The sequence below is a fragment of the Leopardus geoffroyi genome, chromosome C3, assembly GCF_018350155.1.
Source record: "Leopardus geoffroyi isolate Oge1 chromosome C3, O.geoffroyi_Oge1_pat1.0, whole genome shotgun sequence".
NCBI classification, from domain to species: Eukaryota; Metazoa; Chordata; class Mammalia; order Carnivora; family Felidae; genus Leopardus; species Leopardus geoffroyi.
The window spans coordinates 118276321-118303600 of record NC_059338.1 but is presented as its reverse complement, the minus strand read 5'-3'; the positions used below and the strand labels follow the sequence as shown (position 1 = coordinate 118303600).

The 27280-nt window shown below is 35.8% G+C and overlaps 1 protein-coding gene across 4 annotated transcripts in view; it reads right to left on the bottom strand.

The window, feature by feature from the left end:
- MMP16 (matrix metallopeptidase 16) overlaps positions 1-27280 on the bottom strand; it is a 313070-nt gene that overhangs the window by 91555 nt on the left and 194235 nt on the right. For all 4 annotated transcript variants that reach the window (XM_045454527.1, XM_045454528.1, XM_045454526.1 and 1 more), the window contains 2 exons: positions 8207-8368; positions 6050-6261 (listed from right to left, as the gene is read on the bottom strand). In XM_045454527.1, coding sequence (XP_045310483.1) covers positions 6050-6261; positions 8207-8368 — 374 coding nt within the window. The remainder of the gene's footprint in view (positions 1-6049; positions 6262-8206; positions 8369-27280) is intronic.

The window sequence follows — 27280 nt, the reverse complement described above, 5'->3', positions numbered from 1 at the left end:
AAGTGAATCTAGTCCTGATTACAACATAGTATTAATATCAGGTAATACTTCCTGGCAGTACAGGATTAAGCTGTGACTCAGAGTAATTTTATATTACCCTCTGTTGTGTAATTTCTCTAAGTATTTTGTTCATAAAACATTTTTTGGATTCTTTGACCATAGAGTATTTGCAATTATTTCATTGAGTAAAGTGATATGAACAACAACAATCACAAACCATTCCATTCCATTCCTTTCCCTTATAACATACAAATTAGAGCTATTTTCTGAGATTTTTACTCAGCTAAAAGTTATTTTTAAAGTAACTTCAAACAGCATAGGAATTAGAGTTAATGAGTCGAATGAACAACTCAAAATGCCAAGTCTTTCTTGCTATATAAAACCTACCATTTCCTGAGTTTACTATATACCTATGATGGAATTTATTAGCTATTGTACAGATGAGGAAAGTAAGGTCAGAAATATTTTTAAAAAAATTTACTGTCTGCTATGTTCATGGCACTGTGAGATCCACAGGTAAATAGAGGAGTAGTTACAGTCTGTCTAGAGCCTATGTGAAATGGCATCTGACTCCAAGTCTATTGTTAATGTCTAAAAGTTTAAGTTTTATCGTACACTGATATAAACAAGGACATACAAGTATGCAACCAAAATGAGTGACATCATTAGGTTGAGAGCTGGGAGAGAATTCTTCCAATTGCAAATGGCAAATCTATTCTTTGGAGTCATAAAAATGGCACAGTATTTATGTAACCCACAATAAGCTCTTGTGAATTTCTACAAATATTGTTGTTTCCTTTCATAAACCTAGCTCTATGCAGACCCATGTAATAGCAGACAATATGGACAGGAATAGAGATCAGAGACAGACTTCTGCTGCTGTACAAATGGCCACAGAAATCTGGAAGATACGGGAATATTTGGTATTTGACAGAGAAAAACCTGCGAAGCCAGGTGTGTCAGGCAAGTTCAAAAAACAGCAGGGAGACAAGTGTGGGTGGCATTGAGAGAGTAAAAGTGACCAGAATAAGAAAGAGGAGGTGAGATCAGAAAGGCAGAGCAAAATGCAGTGATCACGCAGCCTTGTGGGCAACTGAAAGAACCTTGGCCTTTGCCCCAACTTTACTGAGGTACTATTGGCAAATAAAAATAGCATATAGTTAAGGCATACAACTTGATGATCTGTTATAAGTATATATTGGGAAACGGTTACCACAATCAAAATAATAAACATATCCATCATCTCACATAGTAGCCTTAAGACTTGCTCTTCTTTACTAATAGGGAAGACATTTCACTATACTTCTGTGAATGCTGCTCCATGACAGCTTTGCCTTTTAACCCTATCCTTTCTAGCTCTACTATAAAGCACTGGCCTGTGTTTGTCCCCCTTGATATAAAGAACTGGTCAATTGCCAAATGAAACCTTGTGTGTGTGTGTGTGTGTGTGTGTGTGTGTGTGTGTGTGTGTACGCATGTGCTGTATGCTAAAAGAATTCCAGGTGTGGATACAGTTTTTCTTCCTGTCTTCCAACTTCAGGAAGAACAGTTTCTAGTGCTTTCTTTCTTATATAACAAAGTATTGTGGGCTGAAACATATCCTATACATGTCTGGCTAATTCTGTTTTCTTTCACACCACAAAATAACTAAATATTCCATGTTTTTATTTTGTAGTCCAAAAGAAATCTGAAGACTCATTTGAACAATCAGATTTTCCTATTGTTGACTCAGTCACAACAGCAGCATCATGTGATACACACAGCTTATGCTCTTCAGGGAACACTCTTAAAAATCACCTCTCTAGAGTAAGGACAAAGCTTCTTTTGTATTGCTATTTTGTTTCTCTGCTCCTTGGCATTTTGTTTTGATTTTCATTTCTTGCTTTAGGTGGTTTGCATTCCCCAAAGATTATAAAGCTGCATGGAAGGCTTAACTTTCTCAGGCAGATATCTCTAACTATATCTCTGTAGATATAGAGATAGACAGACATCGATATATATTCAGAATTTTAGCTATAGGACAGGATGGAATTTTATATATATATATATATATATATTTATATACTTATATATAAATAATAAATAACCTTTATTTCCTCTTTACCAATATACAAAAATATATATTTTATATATGTATATTTATAAAATTAAAATACATGTTGTATATTATATATATATATATATAATGTTTATTATATTTCCATATAGAAACATATCCAGGTGAACTCACTTAAAATAAATGAGTGCCTAGAAAGCTCAGTGTAAATCAAATCTCTGAAGAGAAAGTTTGCTTCCCAAAAGAATTATGCTAAAACTACCATTCTAAAGAAAAGTTCCTTTCTAATAAGAAAACAAAATTATCTGATGATATTAACCTTTTCCTTTTATCTAGATTTTCTTACTTTTTATTTAAAAAGACATATACACAGAACCTAAGTCATGGAAACTGTTGGACAAGTGATAATAAACTACCAGGATGAAATACTTTCAGTAATGTCATATTGGTTGACTACTATTGTATAAACACGATAGTAGCTATATTTTCATTAAATAATTATTATATCAGGATCCTTATTCATTAGCTTGAGCACTATGAAGCCCACATGAACCAATCTCTGCTTTGAAGAAGTTTGTAGTCTAGTTAAGGGATGCATTACAACGAGAAATAGAGAAGATGGAAATTAAAAGCATACTAGTCGAATGTAGAGGATAAATATACAAATCGCTAGAAGGATGTCTGCAGTTGAAGAATAGTCAGAGTGGCTGGGACATGTAGAAGACACTGAGGAGGGAAGTTTTAGATAAGCAGAGGCTTGCAAAGAAGCCTGGGACATTGAAACTGAAGGGAAATGATTGTTGGGTAAAGAAGGGTTGAGGAGGTAAAGGTTTCCAATTTGTATAGAGAACCTGTAGTGAAGAAAAGTAGAGAATCAAGTTACATTAGTAAAAGTGAGATCAAAGAGTGGGTGATCCTAAAGTACACTCGAAGGAGCAGACTATGAAAATTAATGATGAGTACATTAAAAGAAAATTTAAAAGGCAGGCATGCACAAGAGAGCTGGCAGAGAGTAACTTCAGGCAGGCAGAACAGATACGGGGGAAAATGACATTAATCTGGCGTAAAGTTAGGCTAGCCTATTTAGGTATAGAGGGATAACTTAGGGGGCCAGCAGTTATTAATAAAGGAAAACAGAATTTATGGATGCTTTCCCACATCCTTCAGTGACCCACGGGGAACTTCTGTGTGAAGAAAGCTAAAATATAAGCTCCAAGAAGCCAGGGTCTAGCTGTTTTTTCTTTCTCCTTTTCTTTTTTCTTTTCTTTTCTTTTCTTTTCTTTTCTTTTCTTTTCTTTTCTTTTCTTTTCTTTTTTCTTTTTTTTCTTTTTTTAACTACCACATTGCCAGTGCCTAAAACAGCATCTCACATTAAGAGCTCAGCAAAGATTTCTTGCCTATTTAATATTTTAAAATATAGTTTAAAGTCTGCCACCTTTGTTTTGAAGCTTTTCCTTTACTCTCATTTCAGGTAAGGGAAAGTTTAACACAGATTTCAGAATCAAGTAGACCTGAGCTCAACTACTGACTACTTACTGACCTTGTAACTCAGACTAACTACTTTTCTGATTCTCAGTATTCCCCTATGTAAAACTGAGAATCCTATCCATCTTGCAGTACTATTATAAGGCTTAGAGATTAAGTGCCTAGCGTACATTCAGGCACATATTAGTTACCCAATCCACAGCAGCTATTAATTAAGGAGCAGGTATCATTCAATCATGCTTTCTTTGCTTCGATCAAATTGTGTTTATTTCTGATTTATATTATTTGTCACTTTTCACTAAGTTAAATATGTCTATCTTCTCTCTCTCAATGCGCTTTTTAGTAAACCAAATATCAATTTCTTTAACGTGCCTAATAAATTTCTCTCTCAAAATTCAGCATAAGCTTTTTCTCCGTCAAGTTTTCTTGATCGATTCAACTAGACTTCAGTATTTTCTCTTCATATCAATGTCATACCTTTTACTCCCGTATTTTAAAAGTTCTTGAGTTCATGTTTGTCTTCACTCCTGGAATATAAGCTCCATAAAGACAGAGGTGCTACCTTCTATTCATACATCCTTGGTGCCTACTAAACTATGCTGGGCATACTCACTGATTATATGAAAGAGATAATTATGAAAATTATCAAGTGATGTGACACATAATCCACTCAGTGGAGATTAAAAAGAATACAATGCCTATCAGAATATATCCTCAACAGTAATTATTCTTAGAAAGAGGGCAGGGACCAGTGGAAAAAAAGAAATTAAATTCAGACAGAGTTTAGGAACTCTGTCCTGTGGAGAGTTTTGATTAAGGAATCCAAGGTACCATGAAAGTTTAGAGTATCAGGCCTTACTCATGTTTTTCATACACCTGATTTGATATTAATCACGGTGGCTACTGCATCCTACTTGAGAATTGGTCTATTTGCTTTTTATTCACTCCTGATTCCAGGAACCAGTGATAACAAGACCTTATTTTGTCAATCAAGAATACTTCCAGTGTGCAGAGCAGCAAGGCTGGTGAAAATGATCATTACATATGAAGAAACCACTCTTTTCTCAGACCGACGATCTGATTAGACAGGAAGGATGGAAAGAATGCACTCAGAGTCAATTTCACATTATATTCTCAGATATTACATTGATATCAAGGTATAAAGCTGGGATGTTGAAATTCGGCCAAAACAGAGAGAAGAAAAAATCCTTCAGATATCATTTGGTGTCTTATAGAATAAACAAATGACTGTATTTTGTTTTCATTTCAAGTAGTTGCTGTGAGCTTAGCCACAATGAGTAGCTGTATATAAAGAGAAAGAGCTTTCATTTTTTTTCTCCTTGAATCTAAATTTATTAATCTACTTAAATTGAATCGGAGATATCTAATTAAGTATTGCAGAGCATTTATAGAACTCAAAAATCTATTCATGTGTTTGAACAAAAGCATTGATTTTTCCTGGTAAGTACGACGCTCTTATGCATATCAAATCCAAATCTTATTTTCCAATAAAGGAGACAGAGTACTTTGTCTATTAAAAATTATATGAAATCTATATTTTTAAAGTGTAGCCTCTGGTAGATAGGAAACTGTATAAGTAGGATGATATTTCATTATTTATCGATTCACATCTACTAAAAAAGAGAGCATATTATTTTACTTTTAAATGGATGGTATTGGTAAAATGTGGTTACTTTAATATTCTAATGCCAACATAAAACATACTTTTCATTAATTTTTCACATTAGTTTGCAAATATTGAGGGAGAAATTATTTTTCAGTATTATACTATACTTTTCAACATTATGTTGAACTTGCTTTGTAAGTTCATTATGTAACTTACTTTGATACACTGTTTATCAGTGTTGTCTGAGAACCCAATGGCATTCAAAGGCATACTTACCAAAATGTAAAATTAGTTTTATCTGTAACCTTTTTAAAAATATAAATTAGGTAGATATAAATGCCTGGCTATGGAAAACAATAACATGTGCATGTAAAATAAAAAGGATGGTCTCATAGAGGAGATTTTACTAAAATTTCTATCAGTAGATCCAAAACAAAATGATCACCAGCACTCTTAAAAAACAATGCTTTAATTGTCAAGTGAAATCATAGGGATCTCATAAAGATGTGCAAATCAAAGAGAGAATAGCTTTCGTGTGCCTGGAAGTGGCTAAGCTCCCAAGCCAATCATTCCGATTAGCTCCTATTCATGATTTCAATTATGCTTTTTTATCTGTTCATAACATGCAGCATTTCTCACCCTTACATTTCTAGGCATTTTAGCTTCTGCTGACATAAATGCCTTCCCCAAATAGAATGTTACAGCAATCTTCTGCTAGACATTTAAGCCCATTTGTGCGTTTATTTTCTAAGATGCTTTTTTGAAACTTCTAACTGTGAGAGGTCTGGGAAGGTAGTGTTAGAATGAATGAGAACTTGTTTTCTAAAGCGACACCGTAGACACTTGATCCACCGTTAAAAAAAAAAATCACAGCCTCCTACCTTGAAAACAAACATCTCACGGCGAAGAATAGCTAGAGTGTTAAAGTTCCCATCGCAGATGTTGGGTTTGGCTCCGGGATAGGAAGGTCTGCCAGTGGGAGGCCTGGGAGGTTTGGGCCTGTCATTCTTCCTCGGGTCAGCCGGAGGAATGGACCGGTGTGGGGGCACTGTCGGTAGAGGTCTTGTCGGTGGAGGAATCTTGTCAGGTGGACCTTTGAAAATATGAGGAAAGCGCTTGGTTCACTTAAAACTGGAATAGTGCTGGACGATATGCACAGAGTACAATCACTCAGGATGGGAGGGCACGGACTAAGTGAGCTAAGACGTCTTTAAGACTGTATGTTTTCTGAAAAAACAAACCGTCTTACCCAACAAACCATTGCTAAGTCTATCAGAAAGTCCTTATCATGCTAAATTCTGAATCCAAGTAACTAAACTTTCTTTGTTAATTTTTAATGACATTTTTTATAGCTTCACCACAGTCCTTATTGGAAAAGCTGCTTTCAAATCTTTTTTGGAAGTAGGTGGTGTATAAATAATAAATAAATGAAAATGAATACTGGAGCCATGCATGTAAGCTCCACCAAAGTTAATCCTAGATTTTGATAGACAATGATTCAATGCAAATATTTCTAAAAGATAAACATTAACGAACCGAGGTTTATTCTACTCTATGTCTCCAGCTGTATTTATCACCATTTCTTGACTTTGATTATTTTCTTCTAATGACGTTTTGACAAATTGCTAGATGAGTGTTTCATTTGAATACTGCATCTAAAACACCTATTGATTAAAACACCACTAGTAAAATATTAATGTGAAGAAGTATTTCTAAAAAGAGGTTTCTAAATTAAGCCAAAGTTTACACATATAATTTGTTGCAGATGTAAAGCATCATTCCTCCAGAGATTTATTTTTTTAAAAGAAATACAGAGCTGTTCACACTTAATATTTAGATATGGAAAGAATATTCTTTTGCAGACCTTCAGTCTAGACTACTAATTCATGAGGTCATGAGAAAGAGCCTTCTTTCAGCTAACCACTTAGGAGGAATTTCTGATGGCACAAACTAGGTATAGATAGCACATTCAATATACGTGCTATTTAGTTTTGACTGAGACATTTCCCTTTTCTCAGTATCCCCCTAATAAAGAGTAGCACAAAAGTTGACTATTTTTTTTCAAATCTTATTTTAACCCTGAGAGAATGGTTACCACTGAGATACCGAAATTGAAAAACTAATGAATGCAAAACAAATTAGTGAACTTAAACTATGCTATTTAAAAATGCAAATGACATCCTCTGAATACTGGATATTAACATACAGATAACATGCATTTGCCTTTGTGTTGTAAAATGAAAGCTTCACTGCACTAATTTAGGAAAGCATATTCTCTATATGTAAATTATAAATGTCAAGTTCTTAATTATGTGTGAAATAAATGTCTTTATAAAGGTCAATGGTTCTGTTGAGGGAGTTAGGATTATAGTAAATATGTATAACAGTCTTTCTCCCTTTGGTCTTAATTTGCACTCACTGACTGAACCCCATAAATAAAAATAATACTAGCATATTAGAAATTTATTTTGAATTATGTGTAAGTAAATTTTGCCATTCATTAACTTTCACTCCCATGTTTGTTAGCTTTCATTCTTAGTAATCACACGCTTTTGGGGTCATTTTATTGTATCCATCACACAAGTATTTTCCGTAACCTCACAAGTGATTTATTTAGGTACTATCTAACATCAAATATAAACTGAAGGTCAATCTGTCAGTTTTTACCAAAATCTCACTACCTAACAAGAGAGTCTTTATATTTCTCACTGCTTTTATTGGTTATATTCATTTATTACATTTTTTATCTGAATATTAAATACTAAAGTTATAAGCTCTTTGCTGTAACTGCAGGTTTCAATTAAACTCAATAAGAAAATTTTATCAGTGTATATTTTTTACCATAATCTGTATACTGAGATATCTGGGACTGTCAGACTTAATTCATAGAAGACTTCTGCCCATAGGCTAGAATTTTTTGTTTTCTTTTTTCCGTATTTATTTTTCTCAATACTTAGAGCATCTATCTCAAAGAAGGAAACAGCAGGAACTCTGGACTTCACTGTCGGGTTAACCAAACAGAAACAGTGGTAACCTACCATAAATCTTCTGGATGCCTTGCAAATCATCATTAGGTAGTTTGAAGTTGTCAGTTTCCATGTACTGGTAAAATGGGGCCATGATGGCAGTGGGGTCATTGGAATGCTCTAATCCCAGAGCATGTCCCAGTTCATGAACTGCTACAAGAAATAAGTCATTTCCTGTGAAAATGAGAAGAAAATATGCTATTGCAACTAATATCCAAGTACAGAACTGAAAAGCACAATTTGGTGTTATCAAAATTTTACCCAAGAAAAATAGGAGGAACCCTTCATTTCAACTATCAGTATGATTTTACCATTGGATTTCTACTGGCAAAATCCAATATGCTATTTTTAAAAAGGTGGGGGGTAGGAGGTGATCATAATATAGTTACAGAAATTTAGAAACTGAATAGAAAGAAAAATAACAGAAGTTGAAGAGCAACAACATCAGAGATTGTTACAACTGCTGTTGAAATATCCTCCCAATTAGAAACCATGTAATATACAACATCTCACTTTTATAATCTTCACATTGAACATAATGTTAACAATAAGTCGGTAAAAAAACATAGGGCAGATACAATCCCTACTTTTATGCAGGTGGGTAAATTAAGGCATAGAGGTGACAAGTCTTGTCAAGAACAGCAAATCTTTGCATTTACAGACCTGTGATTAGAACTGAAAGTTATTTTAACTCCTAGATGAAGGCTTTTCTTTTTTACCAGTCTAGAATATAAGAATACAGAAGTGTAAAGTAAAAGTCATAGGCTAGCAGTTATAATAACTAGGATTCTAGACCTAGCTCTATGAATACAAATTCTAATCAACTCTGGAGATTGTTCAGGCAATCTGAACAAAATATATTTATTTAGAGTGCCTGTTTCTCACAGAAAATAATAATAATAATAAAAACAAACATCTCTCCCACCCGTGGTAAACTTGTACAATGATGTCTATTTAGTGCAGACTCTCAGAGAAACCTTGTGCAATCAACCCCCTGCTGATGACTCCTACATGTTACCCCCTCCTGGATCATCATAATTAAACTCATGAGCAAAAACGCCAGTCCTACATGCATATTTGTTAATTCTAAAAATTTAGTTAACTATGTGAGCATCAAGCAGTTGGGACTATTATACTTCTAAAGGTTATGCTCCTAAGTGAAAAAAATGATCGAACATAAAATGTAAAGTTTGCATAGATCACTTCCAAATGATTTCAATGAACTTCCTAAGTGTCAGTTTTAGGAAAACTCTCCTCTAAGCATTTTTTTTTTTAATTTTTTTTTTCAACGTTTATTTATTTTTTTTGGGACAGAGAGAGACAGAGCACGAACGGGGGAGGGGCAGAGAGAGAGGGAGACACAGAATGGGAAACAGGCTCCAGGCTCCGAGCCATCAGCCCAGAGCCTGACGCGGGGCTCGAACTCACGGACCCCGAGATCGTGACCTGGCTGAAGTCGGACGCTTAACCGACTGCGCCACTCAGGCGCCCCGCATTTTTTATAATGCACTGTGATAATTCCCTTCAGAGAGGTTTTTGTTTTTGTCTTTCCTTCCTTTACACAAAAGTCAAGTACATAACAAATATTTTTTTTTTTTCTACTCTGGAGTAGTCTGTCATAGAAAAATGGATGAAACTATGGGGCTGATTTATCATATGACATTACCATACTGAAAATGAGCCATTTGAAACACTTCAGGAATCTACCTGACTCTCAAAGAATAACTGATTAAATACTGGTATGAAACAAGTCAGAAGGGTTTAAAATGAGATAGAAGTTCACATTTCCAACCTCAAAGAGTTTATCTTCTCCTCTTACAAAATTGTACAAATCAAGACACAAAAAGAACAACAATAATATGTATTAGATTTAACTAAAAAATATTAACTAGATTAAAAGTTTACTAACTTTGCTCTGGACTTTACTCACTTTGCATTCTGATCATTTTACCTGCAGTTTTTCATTTAATTCTCACAATTATCCTTTGAGTCAGTCACTATTATTATGTCCATTTTTAAAATGTGAAAACAAGACTTGGAGACACTGAATACAATTTGCAAATCCACATGGCAAGGTGCAGATGAAATTCAAATTTCTCTCAGTCTGATTAGAGGTCATCCTTTGAATTACTACAGTAAATCACACAGCTATAAAAAAGTATTAGCATGCACAACAAATTAGATAATGTAGTCATGCGAAAACAATTTCATTCATTAAACCATCCATTCATTCCAATACCTTTTACTGTATGCCTTCTATGAGTTAGGCACTGATGTAGGCTCTGGTAATACAGTAGTGAACAAAATATACAAAAAAAAAAAAAAAATCCCCACCCTTACACCATTTACATTTAAATGGGCACTGAAAAGAAACAAGATAGAAAAGTAAAATGCACAGAATGTTACGTAGTGATAAATGATAAAGAGAAATAGTAAGGCAGAGAAAAGATGAGGTCAGACAAGAAATGGAACCTAAAACATGTATGGATTTTAAATAATAGTAATGGTTTGGGCTTCTAGTCTGACTGTGGTGGGGATGGTTGTGAGTTTTTGAGTAAAGGAGGGACATAATCTGAATTACAGGATCACTCTGGTGACTGCTCTTGAGAATCAGGTACAGTGGATAAAGGATGGAGCATGGTTCAGTCTCTGAAGTTAGTACAATAACCCAGGCAAAGAGGCTGGTGACCTGGACCAAAGTGGAAGTAATGGAGGTAGAGGGAAGGAGTAAAATTCTTGATATATTTTAAAAGGAGAATCACAGTGTTTCTTAAAGAACAAGATGTGGGGCGCCTGGGTGGCTCAGTCAGTTAAGTGTCCGACTTCGGCTCAGGTAATGATCTTGCAGTTCATGAGTTCGAGCCCCGTGTCAGGATCTGTGCTGACAGCTCAGAGCCTAGAGCCAGGAGCCTGCTTCAGATTCTGTGTCTCCCTCTCTCTCTTTCCCTCCTCCCTGCTCATACTCTGTCTCTTTCTCAAAAATAAACATAAAAAAACCCAAAAAAAAAACCCCAAGATGCAAGGTGTGAGCAAAGAGACACATCTTCTGGCCCTGCACCTAGAAGAACTTACATTGACATTCCCTGAGATGGAGAAAACCACAGGAGGAACTAGTTCTTGTTGGTGTTTTTTGTTGGTGAGGCTGAGAGGTGGGTAGCATTACCAGGAGTTTCTTTTCTTTTCTTTTTTTTTTTTTTTTGAGTGTGAAGTTAGAGATGCCTTTTAAATATTCAATTGGATATTCAAATCCAGTTGGACCTATGTATATGGACTTCGTAGGTCGCTGTAGGCTAGAAGTATATATTTGGGCTAGGATAAAGTTGGCCCCAGTTAGAAGCATGGGTAGTTCAACTGCAGTAACAGAAATGAGGATAGAATACAATAGCACAGATTCTGGTAAATGGGTAGAAATAGTGATGGAAGATTAAGACAGCTTTCTTCTGAATGCTTTAATTTGCTTAGTGAAACAAGAAGATTCATCAACTGAGAGAATAACAGAAAGGAAAAAGAGACAAGAATGTAGGAAACATTTGAATAGGTCAGTTGTAAAGGGTGGAGTAGGGAAGTATAGAATAATTGTCAGGCAGTATTCATGACTATGAATTTAAAATGGGATTGGTTTCATTTGTGGTAGGTCTTCCTTCCTCAGGATTATTTGGCTGTGTGTATGCAGGTAGCAAAGTGCCAATATTGATTCCACCAGAATTTTGGTATCTCTAGGTAGATATGAAAAGCAGAAAGGCAAAGGAACTGTGAATATATGTAAGAGAGTGATTTTTAACTTTGCCATGGTATTTATGTCATGGAAAGAAGGAAGGAATAACATTATGGGATGAGGAAGGACTGTGACAAGATAAGGTGATAAGATCAATTGAAGATCAACTATTAAATTCTATAGTGGTCAAAGGGTTTTGTGGTCTTTTTTTTTTTTTTTTTTCAGTCATGATAGTATAAGGAGTAAGCTAGGAAAATACTCCATGATCATCACAGTAGAGATTTGAAATTGGATTTATAAGAGCAATGTCAGTGTATATCCATGGAAGTGAGTCTAGGAATTAGGATGGAATATGAAATTGGAGAGGGGATTCAATAACTAAGAGCCCAGAAAAATGGAAAAACTGTCTATGTGAGTGTTGAGGTTACCAAGAATTAAAACAAAGGTGGCGTTGAAGGGAGTAGGACTGAACCAGGAGATAAAATCATTAGAGAACAGGGACAATGACTTGAGACTTAGTAGATGATTATTGCAAGGAAAGATAGTGGATGGGACAGTTTGATAAAATCCCAGTCAAAACTTGAAGTTTTTATGGAGTTGGATAGGAAATAATCTTGAAGTAGCATTAAAAAGAAAAAAAGGCAGGGCATATACCATGACCCCAGCCTTTACAGTAGAAGGAATATGAAGGAGAAATCAGAAGGAATGTAAGGGAAAGAGTATAATCAATAGAGAGACCAGTGTTAGTTACGTAAAGAAATGTAAAGGGAATATTTTCTTTTTTTTCTTTATTTTAGTTTCATGATTTTGTTTAAATTCCAGTTAGTTAACATACAATGTAATAATAGTTTCAGATATAGAATTTAGTGATTCATGACTTACATACAACACCCAATGCTCATCATAACAAGTGCCCTCCTTAGTACCCATCTCCCCCCACCTCCCCTCTAGGAGCCCTCAGTTTGCACACTATAGGTAAGAGTCTATTTTATGGTTGCCTCTCTCTCTTTTTTCCCCCATGTTCACCTGTTACATCACCTTTCTTAAAAATTTTATTTAAATCCAAGTTAGTTAACATATAGTGTAATAATGGTATCAGAGGTAGAATTTAGTGACTCATCACTTACAAATAACACCCAGTGCTCATCTCAACAAGTGCCTTCCTTAATACCCATCACCCACTTAGCCATGAACCCACCCAACACCCCTCCACAACCCTCAGTTTGTTCTCTGAATTTAAGAGTTTCTTAAGGTTTGCCTTCCTCTCTGTTTTTTCCTTCCCTTCCCCTATGTTTCTCTTTGTTTCTTAAATTCCACATTAGTGAAATCATATGATATTTATGTTTCTCTGACTGACTTATTTCACTTAGCATAATTCACTCTAGTTCCATCCACGCTGTTGCAAATGGCAAGATTTCATTCTTTTTGATTGCCAAGTAATATGCCATTGTATATATATACCACTTCTTTTTTATCTATTCATTAGTTGATGGACATTTGGGCTCTTTCTATAATTTAGCTATTGTCAATAGTGTTGCCATAAACATTGGGGTGCATGTGCCTCTTTGAATAAATACTCCTGTATCCTTTGGGTAAATACCTAGTAGTGTAATTGCTGGGTTGTAGGGTAGTTCTATTTTTAATTTTTTGAAGAACCTCCATACTGTTTTCCAGAGTGGCTGCACCAGTTTGCATTCCCACCAGCAGTGCAAAAAGGTTCCCCTTTCTCTGCATACTTGCCAACATCTGTTGCTGCCTGAGTAGTTAATTTTAGCCATTCTGAAGGTGTGAAGTGTTACCTCATTGTGATTTTGATTTGTATTTCCCTGATGATGAGTAATGTTGGGCATCTTTTCATGTGTCTGTTATCCATCAGGATGTCTTCTTTCAAGAAGTGTCTGTTCATGTCTTTTGTCCATTTCTTCACTAGATTATTTGTTTTTTGGGTGTTGAGTTTCATAAGTTCTTTATAGATTTTGGATACTAACTCTGTGTCAGATATGTCATTTGCAAAAATCTTCTCCCATTCCATTGGTTGCCTTTTAGTCTCCTTGATGTTTTCATATGCTGTGCAGTTTTTTATCTTGGTAAGGTCTCAATAGTTCATTTTTGCTTTTGTTTTCTTTGCCTCCAGAGACATGTCTAGTAAGAAGTTGTTATGGCTGAGGTCAAAGAGGTGGTTGTTGCCTGTTTTCTCCTCTAGGATTTTGATGGTTTCCTGTCTTACATTTAGGTCTTTCATCCATTTTGAGTTTATGTTTGTGTATAGTGTAAGAAAGTGGTCCAGGTTCATTCTTCTGCATGTTGCTGTCCAGTTTTCCCAACACCACTTGCTGAAGACACTGTCTTTTTCCCACTGGATATTCTTTCCTGCTTTATCAAAGATTAGTTGGCCATATACTTGTAGGTCCATTTCTGGGTTCTCCATTCTGTTCCATTGACCTATATGTCTGTTTTTATGTCAGTACCATACTGTCTTGATGATTACAGCTTTGTAATACATCTTGAAATCGGGGATTGTGATGCCTCCAGCTTTCGTTTTCTTTTTTACATGTTTATTCATTTGTTTGTTTATTGAGAGAGTGTGGGGGGAGAGGGAAAGGGAGAGGCTTTAATCTTAAGCAGACTCCATGCCCATTGCGGAGCCTGATGCAGAGCTTGACCTCACAATTATAAGATCCTGACATGAAATCAAGAGTCGGATGCCGAACGAACTGAGATACCCAGGTGCCCCTAAAGGAATATTTTCAAAATAAGTTAATTATTAAGGGAATTTAGCTAATGATTGACCTAAAACTTCTCTAAAGTAAACAGATACAGAAGATAGAGAAGGGAAGGAGATGGAGGTAGAGACAGCAATGTAGAAGTCATGGGAATTAGAGTCCCAGGGTTGAGGTGTATCTTCTGTGCTTCCTATGGTGATAAATATGAGTGGAGGTAAGGGTCCTAATCAAATTAGACCTCAGATTCCAACATATCAAGTATAAGAGATTATTACCACTTGAGAATGTTTAAAGGAATTTAAGAACATGACTTAAGAGTAGACAGGGAGTGAAATTAGAGGGGATGCAAGGGAAAAAATGTACAGTGGTTGAAAGGACAATTTCCCATAATTGTCTTTGCTTAAATTTTTGTTGTTTTTTCCCACTGCCTACAACAGATTTTCACATTCCTCATCAAGATAATCAAGACTCTTCATATAGAAGTCCTTGCCTTTCCCTTCCAACATTATTTCCCTGCATTTATTTTCCTGGCGTAACCTTCTTTCTAGTCTTAGAAAAATGTGCTTGTTCCATCCATAAGGTCTCTGCGTTAGCTGTCTTGTTTCCAGAATCCCTCGTGTCCATCCTCACCCCCATGCTAGATCTACATGAGGCAGACTTGATGTGACTGCCCAAATGTTACCTTCTCTAGGAAGTCTTTTCCCCAAGGGTGCTGTTCCTACATGCTCTCTTCTTGAGGTTTCCACAGACCCTTGTGCAGTCCCTATCGTAGCAATTGCATTGTATTGTCATCATCTTTTGGTAAGTCTTCCCAATATCTTTTGTACTCTTTAAAAAAAAATTTTTTTTTGCATTTATTTATTCTGAGAGACAGAGCATGAGCAGGGGAGGGGCAGAGAGAGAGGGAGACACAGAATCCGAATCAGGCTCCAGGCTCCAAGCTGTCAGCACAGAGACCGATGTGGGGCTCGAACCCCCGCACCATGAGATCATGACATGAGCTGAAGTTGGACGCTGAACCGACTGAGCCACCCAGGCACCCCTCTTTTGTATTCTTTAAGGACCAAAATTGTGCATCATTTATCTTGTGTCTCTAGTTCAAAGATATTGCCTGGCACATAGTAGATGACTAATCTTTAAATCAGTTGGATGAATGGATTAGTTTCCAAGAACTGGAGGGCTAATATGAATTTGGGTAGTAAAGAATATAATACTATTTCAGCCTAAATGTGGCTCAAAACTTTTTTCTTTATTTTCCCTAGCTTTATTGAGGTATAACTAAAAAATAAAATTGTAAGATACTTAAAATATACATCATGGTGATTTGATATAGCTATACATTTTGTAAGGATTCCTCCCCACTGAGTTAATTAACATATCCATCACCTAACATATTTAACTTTCTTTTTTCCTTTTAGGTGGGAACATTTAATTTCTCCTCTCTTATCAAACTTCAATTATGCAAGAACATTATCAACTATAGTCACCATGTTCTACATTAGGAGCTCAACCTTATTCATCTTATAACTGAAAGTTTATATACCTTTTGACCCACCTCTCCCTATTTCCCCCTACCCCCAAAGTTTGTTTTCTGACTATCATGCCAAGAATTAGAATGGAAAGAGAATGAGATCAGATATGACTGAGGAGGCCACTATTCTTACATCTTTCAGACAATGGAACTAAAGTACCCAACACTGTCAAGCCACACATTGCTGAAAGGTCAGCAAATACATGTGCTCACAGCTAATGAAAAGAGGACATGATCTAGAGGAAATTGCTAGGGAATGCAGAACAAGCTTGATTTTATTAACTTTTAAGGAGGAGGAATTAAAATGATTGGAGGGAGTAAGGAGTGAGAGGAGAAGGTAAAAAGGTCAGACAGTGGAAAATCAAAAGGCACAGAAGTTCAGTGTTACTGGAAAACGAGAAAATGTTTTCCAAAGATGCCACTTAGAGCAAAAACTAAGGAAACATGTCTATTGGGGACCATCTAGAGCATGTTCTAGTCACAGGCTGAGCTAAAAAAAAAAAAAAAAACAAAAGGAAGGAAGGAGACATTTATGAAGAGATGCAGGAATTATGACAGTGTTTACAAGTATGTAAAACAAGGAGAATATTCCAAGGAATTTGTGTCAGAGGGTAATCTCAGGTGAGATAAGAATGGGAAAGAAAAGGAGCTGCAGGCATTTTTAGATACCAAACACCTAACACCAACTCTCAATGAACTCCTTCGTGAGTCCAAGTCAGAGTCACCTTTGTTTAGATATAAACCTGATCTTGAGGAGACGTCTCAACAGCAAATAACATGTAAAGGGACAGAAGGACAGGTGTATGTTTACTTCTGGCCATGCCCACACCCAGAAAATATGGGTACAATTTGGCTGGAATGTATTATCAGTGGGCAAAAAGTGAAAGAGTTATCTCAACAAGAGCAGACCTAATGACAAAAAAAAAAAAAAAAAAAAAAAAAAAAAATCTAGCAAGGAGCCAGAGGACCTAGAAGAACCAAGGCAATTGAAACAAGAGCAGAAGGAGTTGGCACTCAGATTTACCTGGGATAATAGCACAGTGACAACCCAGCTCAGCAAGGTAGCGCTGGTTCAGAAAATACCTTCAGACACCCTTGGCCTTTTTGTGGCAAAACAGATATAATTTCTTGGCCAGAAAGTTCCAATGTAGCCTTACAGGGATTATGTTTTGTTTCTATTTTTCAACAACAACAACAACAACAACAACAACAACAACAACAACAACACCCAACCTTACAACATTCCTCCTTCAGTATCACATCCCTTTCCTCAGAAAAAAATGCCCCGACCGAACCTTATTCCTGAACAAATATGTAGGAACCCATCCTCTCCTTTCTGGCAGATAAGTATTGCTTTAAGTCATGCATCAGCTTCTCTAACTTTGTTGAATTATTAAAAGCACTTCAAATTTCTCCCAGGAAAATACTCTTTTAGTCACAATTTCTTTCTTTTTTCTTCTCTTAATGAAAGAAACACAGAATACCATGAAGGAAAACAAAGTAGCAAAAGTCATTTCATTTCATGTATCTGTTCTTTTCAGATCAATCAAATTTTTCCTAAGCACCATTTCCAAGGCCAAGGGCGGAGTCATTCCTTGTCTAAGGAATAAGAAGAAAATTAATAGGATCAGGATGTGAACTTATGACCTGTTCAGTACACCATAGCACTTTTAATCAGAAATACTGGCCAAGAGTTCCAAGTAATTGCCATTCTTCAGATGATTGGCAATAATATAATTAAATCTTACTTGCAGCTTCACAATAGTTTAAAAGGGTAAGTTGTTAAATAAAGTACCACCCTGTGATTTGAATTCCACTAGGAACAAAAGTTATTGGCATATGATGAGGTTTAGACAATTAAAATGCACCAGACCTCTTTCCTAATGATGAAAATAATAACTGCTTCTGTAACTTATCATTAATTCACATTATTTGAGATTCCTAATTGTAATATGCCTTGATCTTATCACCAGGCAGGCAACAAAGGATAAATCAGCCTCCTGATTCTTAATACAGAAATAGGACTTGCTCCTTTTGTAAAGATTTTGAGTTTTGAGTTTGTTGCTTTCAATTGTATCTCTAATCTTCTTTCCTTTGTATACTCCAATACAATTTCAGAACACTGAACTGTATATTATGAAAGATAATGCATTATTTATAATTTCCTTGTCATAATTATGTCTTTATATTTTATTCCAAGCTGTTTCATCCCTCCATGCATTTTCATATGCTATTCCCTCTGCTGACAACATATCATGAATGTTAAAAATGACTATATAATATTTCATATATAAAAAAGTTGTTATAAATATTTCTAACATTTATAATCCTACCAACCTGAGCAAACACTAGAATATCACCAGCACCACTGAATCTCTCTCTGGTTTCTCTCTTCTCTCATATTTTGGCTGTCCCACTCCCTCCAAGGGTAATCACTAGTGTGAATTTTGAATTTCTCATTCCCTTGCTTATATTTTGATGTTTTTATCAAATATGTATGTTTAAATAACTTATAGCTTCATAAAGATGGTATCATTCTGCATGTTGTCTCCTGAAACTTGTTGAAACACAGCATTTTTTAATTTTATTTATCTTTTTGCTTATCTCTTATTCAGTCTTGCAAAATCTTACTAATCCTTTGAAACAAAACTCAAAATGACCTCCTTTGTGAAGCCTTCTCCACCTCCCCAGGTAAATTTCATTCCTCTGTCTTTGTGTATCCTTGGCCTTTTATAAACATAACTGGATCATAACACATACCAAATTGTCCTGACAGTTTCTGATGCACAGAAGCTCCTAATATTTACTTGTAAGTTAAATGACTGATGGAACAAATGTAAGCAGATTTGTAATTTTAAATATTTAAACATTTAAACTTAAAATATTTAAATCCATGTGCAGAAAAAATATTCAGAAATTAGAATCAGTTCTTTGATTAGTATAAATTTCCCCAGTGTCTCATAAGATAGACCATCTTAAATCTCAGTCCTCCCAGACTTTCCATAGAATATGTTTTGACAGTTGAGAAACTAGAGGGAGATATGGAGTCAGCCTCCATGAACGGCCCAATAAGACCCACCTCCTGGTATTTGCTTCCATTCGGTATCAGCTTGTTGTAGCAGAAACTGGTAGAAGTGATGGTATTTGACTTCTAATGGTAGGTCACAAAATACACCATGATTTCCACTTAGTGTTCTCTTTCTCTCTCTCCTCTCCCTTGCCCTCTCCCTCTCCCTCTCCCTCTATCTCATTCTCTAATGACTCACTGCGGACAAGCCAGCTGCCATGTTGTGTAAACAGACCTGAGGAGAGGCCTATGGAGAAGAGCCGAGGCTTCCTGCTAACAGCCATGGGAGTGAGCTGGAAAGCTGATTCTCCAGTCCAGTCATAACTGCAGCCCCTCCCAATTATTTCACTGCACATTCATGACACACCTTGGACCAAAATCACCTGGCTAAGCTGCTCTTAGATTCCTGACGCTCAGAACTGTGTGAGATAATAGTTTGTTGTTCGAAGTTGCTAAGTTTTGGGGTGATTTTTTTTATGCAGCAATAGATAATAGATAATATAGGATGGTTCAGCACTCTAACTCTTCTCCATTTGATTAGGATCAGGAGATAGGAAAGAAGGAGAAGGAGAAGAGAAGGAGGAGGAGGAGGAGGAGGAGGAGGAGAAGGAGAAGGAGAACAGAGTAGAAAAGGAAGCCACTCTGAGGCATCCGAGTACTTCGACAATAATCCTGAGATGACAACAGCTGTTACGTGTTCTCCGGTCCAACTATCTCTGCAGAAACCCAAAGGTTTGGCAGTAACGCTAAGTCTGAAACAGTCTGCGACTGAAAATTCCCAGAGATGGAAGTATCAGCTACTTCCCTGCCTCATATGTTCTTTGAGTTGCGTAAACCCTGATCCCTTGGTCGCATGTCTATTACCACTTTCTTTGCACATCACTGAAGAGAGGGTCACTCCCTCGGTCGCTGGCAAAACCCATGCTCCCTGCCAGACAGCCAGAAAACCGTCGGGGTGAAAGAAGAACGAGAATGAAAGAGTATTGAACATCTATTATGAACCAGAACTATGTCACTGAACTCGTCATCGAAACTTCATGACCTATACCTGCTTACCGTCTTTTTCTAAGAATGCTTTCAGAGGCAATACAACTCGCTCAGTCAGGCAGCTCGCACTGGGGAGAGCTGGGCTGTATTTTCCATGCTGGCTGCCCAGCTCCAGACAGCTGTGCTCTGAAAGATAGAAGCTGACAGAGGCTGATTTGGGGCAGATTTTCTCACATCTCTTTCTGCCACTTTTACTCTTCCGTCAAGTCTCCAGGTCCTCAAAGGCTTGGTGTCCTGCTCTTGTCCTCCCCCCGCACCGCTGTCCCTGTCTTCCCCACTTCACCCAGACTTGGCTGTTCCCCAAGGGCCTCAAACTTCAGAATGATCCCCTGACTCCTCCTCTAACTGCTTTCTCCCAATCGAGTCAGACACGGTCTGACTAGGAAGACAGCTGATTACTGCAGTCATGTATTAGTGCTTATCATATACGGGCAAATATAATGCAACGAAATTACAGTTACAACTGGCACTTATATGTGTGTCAGATCAATTTTATTGAGTTTTATTTAATGACAAATCCAATTTGCTTTCACGTATGCTCAAATCTTTAAACTGTTTTCTTGTACACAGTACTCTTAACGATGCCCTAACACTAAAAGACCTAAAGGCAACAAAACATTTTTATAGAGTATTATAAAAGCAACAGCAAGAAATATCGCACATACTTTACATGTATTACTTTATCTATGTCTCACCATGTTAGTTCTGTTTTTACTATCGCCATTTTACAGATTGGTAAATGAAGATTTCCACAGACTGTGTGATGGCCAGTTAGTAAGTGGCAGGAATGGAGTTAAGCCCCCACACAGTCTAGGCTCACAACCCCAAACTGAGTGCACAGAGGGAAGGGATTTCTCTTTTCCTCAGCTCGACACATCTTCTCAGGGTTTCAGACTGTGTATCAAAGGACAACCGCTGTGTGAGACCTCTTTCCAGGAGTATGCAACAGTTGTTGCTATATCTTTTCTCCCTTGAACGCATGCTAAGCCTCATTTTTTTAAAATGTATTTCCTAAAAATAAAATAAAATAATGTATTTCCTCAGTACAACCCCGGCTGCTCAGAAAGTTTTAATCATTTTCATTCTAGTTTTTAATGAAGTCTAAAAGCCTCGTAGCAAAGAAAATATTCTTAAAAGAAAAAGAAACAGTACCACTGCTACATGGACTTTCGAATTTTAAATTTTATTTCAAGACATTTCTTCAGCAGCTGAAGAGGATTTGCTGGGAATGTTACAGGATTGCCTGTGTGAATGTGGTTAGAGTTCAAGCACACCACTAGTATATGCCACTGAGGCAGAATTAACCACCAGGCACTTAGATAAAAGGAGAACAAATGGCCATGTAGCAGGTCTTCCAAAAATCAGTGAAGACATTTTCAAAGATATACTATTACCAAACATTTACGGTTTTTAATTTAATAAGCATTTTAGAATCAACTGATACAATTAAAACAACTCAGATCTCTATGTTATACTCAGAAAGTATATGTTCTATTCCTTCAGGCTACTGTTTAATGAATTAGACATGCCTTTATTACATTCAGAAAAGTCTTGCTCAAAAAATCAAGGTTGGATGTGGCTATTTGCCTGGTGATATTAACAAGAATTTTTCCCCCATCTCCTGTTGAGCCTAGATAGGAGTCTAAGAACGTTTTCAGTTATGTCCCATGTACGTTATTCATGTGTGCCTTATCTGTGCTATACTTTTCCCTTGGGCAGCTCAATTTGAAGGTCAGAATGTTTCGGGAGGCTTACGTCCCTCTCTCTGCACTAGTGCAAAAGAGATCAATTTTAGTGACTGTTTAAACAAAAGTAATCATATAATAAATTGCAATGCCACTTTTCAGCAACTGATTTGAATTATATCCCCTTTTATTGTATGCAAACTGTAAGTAGTATTTACCCAGTCATCATTCTAAGTATGCAATCCTGGTATTAAGTGCTACAGTCTCCAGACCAGCAGCCACTATGTGACATATATTCTTTAAAAAATTACTAATTATCTACTGTGTGCAAGGAACTATTGATAGAATTACTGAACTATTGATAAAGAATTCATCCTAAGGGTCTCTAAGATAAATTATCCAAATCCTTTGTTTTTAATTAAGAAACTGAGTTTAGTTCAGTGATCCTGAGTTCTTTCGGGCTCATAAGCTCCTCAGAGAATCTGAGTATGCAAATTCTCCCAAGAAAAATGAATGCATTTGCATGGTATTGTATGTGACTTTGAAGTTAGTTTTACTCCACTGAAGTCCTTTAAGATAAACCAGATTGAAAATCCTAACTCAGCTACTGTCTGTGTAAAATTTAATAAATTACTAACCTCCCTGTCATCAGGTTTCTTTATTTGTAAAGTTGGTCTAACATCACCTAATCATAGGGATGTTGATGGGTTGAATACCATCATATATAAAATATATTTTGCACAGTATCTATGACATAGTTTAGTGCTTAAAGAGTGGCAGTAAAGAAGTATTACTATACTACTATTACTACTCCTATTTCTATAATTAATAGACTTCACAGACTTGTGAGTTAGATACTAAATTCATCATTTTACATTGGCTTATCCAGTAAGAAACCTATTAAGTATCAGAATAGGAATTTGAAAATATCAGTTCTGACTTCACCAAAGCTTGTGTACCAACTGGTTAAACACGGTGTTGCCACAAATGTATGTGAGTGACAAGGTTGGAAAACATGTTAAGATCAAGTTTTAGAGAGTTTTAAATGCTAGGTTTAAGAGTTTGATCATTATGAAGGAGACAATAGAGTACTATGAAAAGCTAATATCAAAACGATATTGCTTTGGGTCATCTGGCATCAGTTTGCAGATCTGATTGGAGTGAAGACGTGCTAAAAGCTAACAAAGTAGGTAGAAGACTCCTTCAATAGGCAAGATTAGGTGATGAAAACCTAAATGTAGGCAGTGATGAAGGGAATAGAAAGTAGGAGTCTCTGAAGCAGGAAAGGAAAATACTTTGGTAACAGAATGAAATAACTCTTTGAGTTATGCTATTTCCCATTATGAAGTTAGAATTCATCATAACCCCTTAAGCACCAAAATCCATGTAAAAACTGTCACATATTTTACTATCATTATTGTTAAGGAGAGCAAAGTTGAACCTAGATTCTGATTTTCATTTCTGAAGTATATTAAATGGTTATGATCTTAAAAGCTGTCCACTTAAGACCTTTATATAAATATTTCATTTATATAAATATGTCCATATAAGACTTTTATATAAATATAAATATTCATATATATAATTTTCATGTAGCAATTAAAATTGGATTTTTGCTATAAGTTTTGAACCAGATGAAGAATAATTAGCAAGAAATGGTAAAAAAAAATATGTAAAAGGTTTCATGCACTTGCTTGTATCAGCATATCTAGACTATAATTCCTATATGTACTTGGCTTTAAGCACTCTTAACTGACATATGTTTATCCTATGACTGAGGTGCTTGAAAGGCTTATTACTGTCACACCACTGCTATACAGAACGACTAATACAGAAGGGCTGGCTCACTATGATGAGATAGGTTAGCTTTTTTTGAGTAAGAGCTTTGGGCTTACTTTGATGCAAAGAGGCAGAATTGGAAAAGGCATGGCCTCTAAATAGCATACACAGCTGCAAGCTCAAGGTCAGTCTTAATGTGCACGCAGTGAGAAATGCCTGTTTCCTATCAGCCTTTCTATCAAAACCTTCATAAGGCTGGAATCCAGTACATCCTTACATTGGAAAAGAATGATTTGCAAAGTAATTAATACCTTCCTGGTTTCCAGCCTAATGTTTGGGCAACAGGAGCTTGTTTTTTGTTATGTTTTGTTTTACCTTGGAGAACCTCCTCCTTACATTTAGTAAGCCATGCATGAGTATGTATCCCAAGAAAGATGTTGGGGGAGCTTATTTTAGAATGGACAAGAAGCCTAAGGGAGTTGGCACGGGGGTGGGGGCACATCTGGGTACCCGGACAGACCAGGTAGTTACCTGATTCATTTCCACTTCCTGAAGGAAAACAAAAATTAAACAACAGGTTAAAATTACCAGTTCTTGAGGTCTAGAATACAGTTCCTCACAGAAGGGGTGTACAAAGGGAATTAGGTAGCAAGAGGGAATTAACAGGATGACAAGTGAAAGGATGTTACCAAAAGACTTGAATAGATTAAGTTGTGGGTGGGTGTGTATTGCCCTAATCGTAAACCCATACAACATGTTTCTTTGCACCTGGATATGTTTACATGGGTAGAAGCAACTGACTCAATTCAAGTACAACTGCTTGCTTTTTCTGACAGGTAGGAGCAGATTAAAGAATTGCAGAATTTAAAAGTTGTGTGTGTGGGGGGGGGAGGATAAAATTTCAGTTGTTTTTTGAATTTTGCCTTTTCTAGTTCATTTCCACCTGATAATTAATTTTTGTGGTATTACAGACCTAGCCATTTAGGTATGGATAATTTTCTGGTTTCAGAAAAAAAAAGGCAAAAACAAAGATAAATAAAAACAATCCTCTAAACTCAAGTATTTGTATAGACATGTATTAATAGATAACAAACAGATGTGTTTTTATAAAACATTAATATATAAATCAAACTACTACAAATGCAGTAAAGAAGTCATAATGACTTAATGACTCACTCAGAACTCCTGATGTTTTCTTGCCTTTCCCTAATTGAATCATTTCCCTAAAATAACCTGTTTTTGCTCAACAAGGTGGATTTTTTTTAATATTAGTTTTTAAAAGGAATCTTTTCCTTTTAAATACTTTATAAAATACTTTATATATATATAGTATGCACAGTATGTGTATATATATATATATATAGTATGTACATACTATATATATAGTATGTATATACATATAGTATATAGTATGAATATATATAGAATGAATTATGTATTATATATAATCTGAATTATATATAATATAAATTCTATATAAGAATAATTTATAAAACATATAATATATGAAATATATGAATTCTTTTATAGTTATAGCCAATGATTTTCTCATTGATTCCAATGAGAAAAGGTGAATGTGTTTGGCTTTCTGCAATTCTCATTTTAGTGTAATTATCTGAGCTCACATTTGTGTTCTGAGAGTTATAAATGCATAATTTTATTTGGGTAACAAATTAGCCTTCATGTATAAAGAATTAAAACAGAATCAAACAAATTTGATAATTATTTGTACAATCAACACTGAGTGTTAAGTGAACTGTTTCATAAAAATATTTAAATCAAGCAGTGGACTTAGAGATACACATTAATATGGCAAATATGAAGAAAACCAGAAGACTCACTGTTGGCCTGGTGCTCACACAGCAAATTTTGAAAAATATTTCTGGATTTTTCAAAAGGATGTAATGTCACCTAAGTGTCCTCCTATCGACTTATCTTTTAAATTTGCTTTTAGAGAGGTGAAACCAAACTAGAGAATGAAAATGAAAACAAAAATAAAAGGAAATCTCTTTTTTTTAATAGTAGAAATGCTTTTCATCTGGCTGTGATCTATTCTATTCTGTAATTATAACTCTCATTTTAATTATTTCGCCATGGGTGCAGCAGAACAGCTTGTTTCATTTCATTTAGTAAACAGATATTTGAAAGGCCAGGGAAAGCTTGAAATTGGGAGAATATTCTGTTGGCAATGTGCTTATGAATTTCAAATGTTCTGAAGAATGTTTTTGTTTTTGTTTTCCTGGTATACATGACTTGGAAGGAAACCATAACCTAAATGTCTTGACAAAAGGACGTGCGTGCGTGCATGCGTGTGTGTGTGTATTACAAGTAAAGCAAAGAATAAAGCACCTATATTTCCTGATTTTCACAGACTCTACAAAAATAAATTCACACAACAACTTCAATGCAGTCTTGGGAATTTTTTCCAGTAGACAGGAAGACTTAAAAATGTCTTAGAAACATGGACTTAAAAAAAAGGTTAGGCATGTAAATTCCTGATTTTGAGATTTCTTGTACTACTAATTATCTTTTAATTGCAAAAGGCCTAATTAACTGGGAAGTACTTTCCTCATTTACTAAAGGGGGATGAAAATTAACATCCATGGAATATTCACTAGGGCCCAGAAAGCCTCACAACAACCCTTGAGGCAGGCACAATCACCCCAAAATAATAGCTGAAGAAACAAAGGTTTGGAGTGAATAACTTAAAAGCTGGTTAAGTGTCACAGGCAAGTCTGTACCCAGGTATGTTTGAACCCAGTCTCTTCCCCGTGCTGAATAGGACTCTCAATTAATTTATCACCCCTGATTCCACCACACACACAAACCTGTCTTAAATAAACTTCATCACTGAAACCAACATACAAGACTAATTCATGTAACCTTATGACACAAATGAAAGAGAAACAATGCTGACACCAAAAATAATATCAATTCTTCCAGTGTCTGCTCATGAACTGTTAGGTTCCATGAGCTTTAATAACATACGGTAAGAATTTAATGTCCACTCCATGCCCAACCAGTGACAGATGCCATTCATAAGAGATACAGAAGTCTCTGAGGAACTTATCTATACTCTTCTAGAGAATATCTACCATGCTACGCCATACTAAGGGGTGTTAATAAAACATCACTATCATCGCATTACTCCATTATTGCTCAAAATATTAAAATACTTCCTTGCTAATTACGGTTCAACTAAGCCATTAAATACTACCCTCCATAATCAGGTTCAATTTTTCCGATCCAACCCATCTGCCACCGTTTGTCAATACATAGTTTTCAATTCTTAACATTCCTCCTGACTATATTATTTACTCCTCTCACTTTTTTCATGCTTTTTCCCCATACACAAATGCTATAAAGCATTAACTACATTTCTCTCATTGTTTAAAATTTTAGTATCTGCTGTACTGTGATTAAACAACCTTTGACAGTCAATGTTAAGAAATGAAAATTGAGCTACATGTGAATGATTCCATTTATTCCATCACATCACTTATTGCTGCAAGGGATATGTCTTCTTCAGAAATAGAATT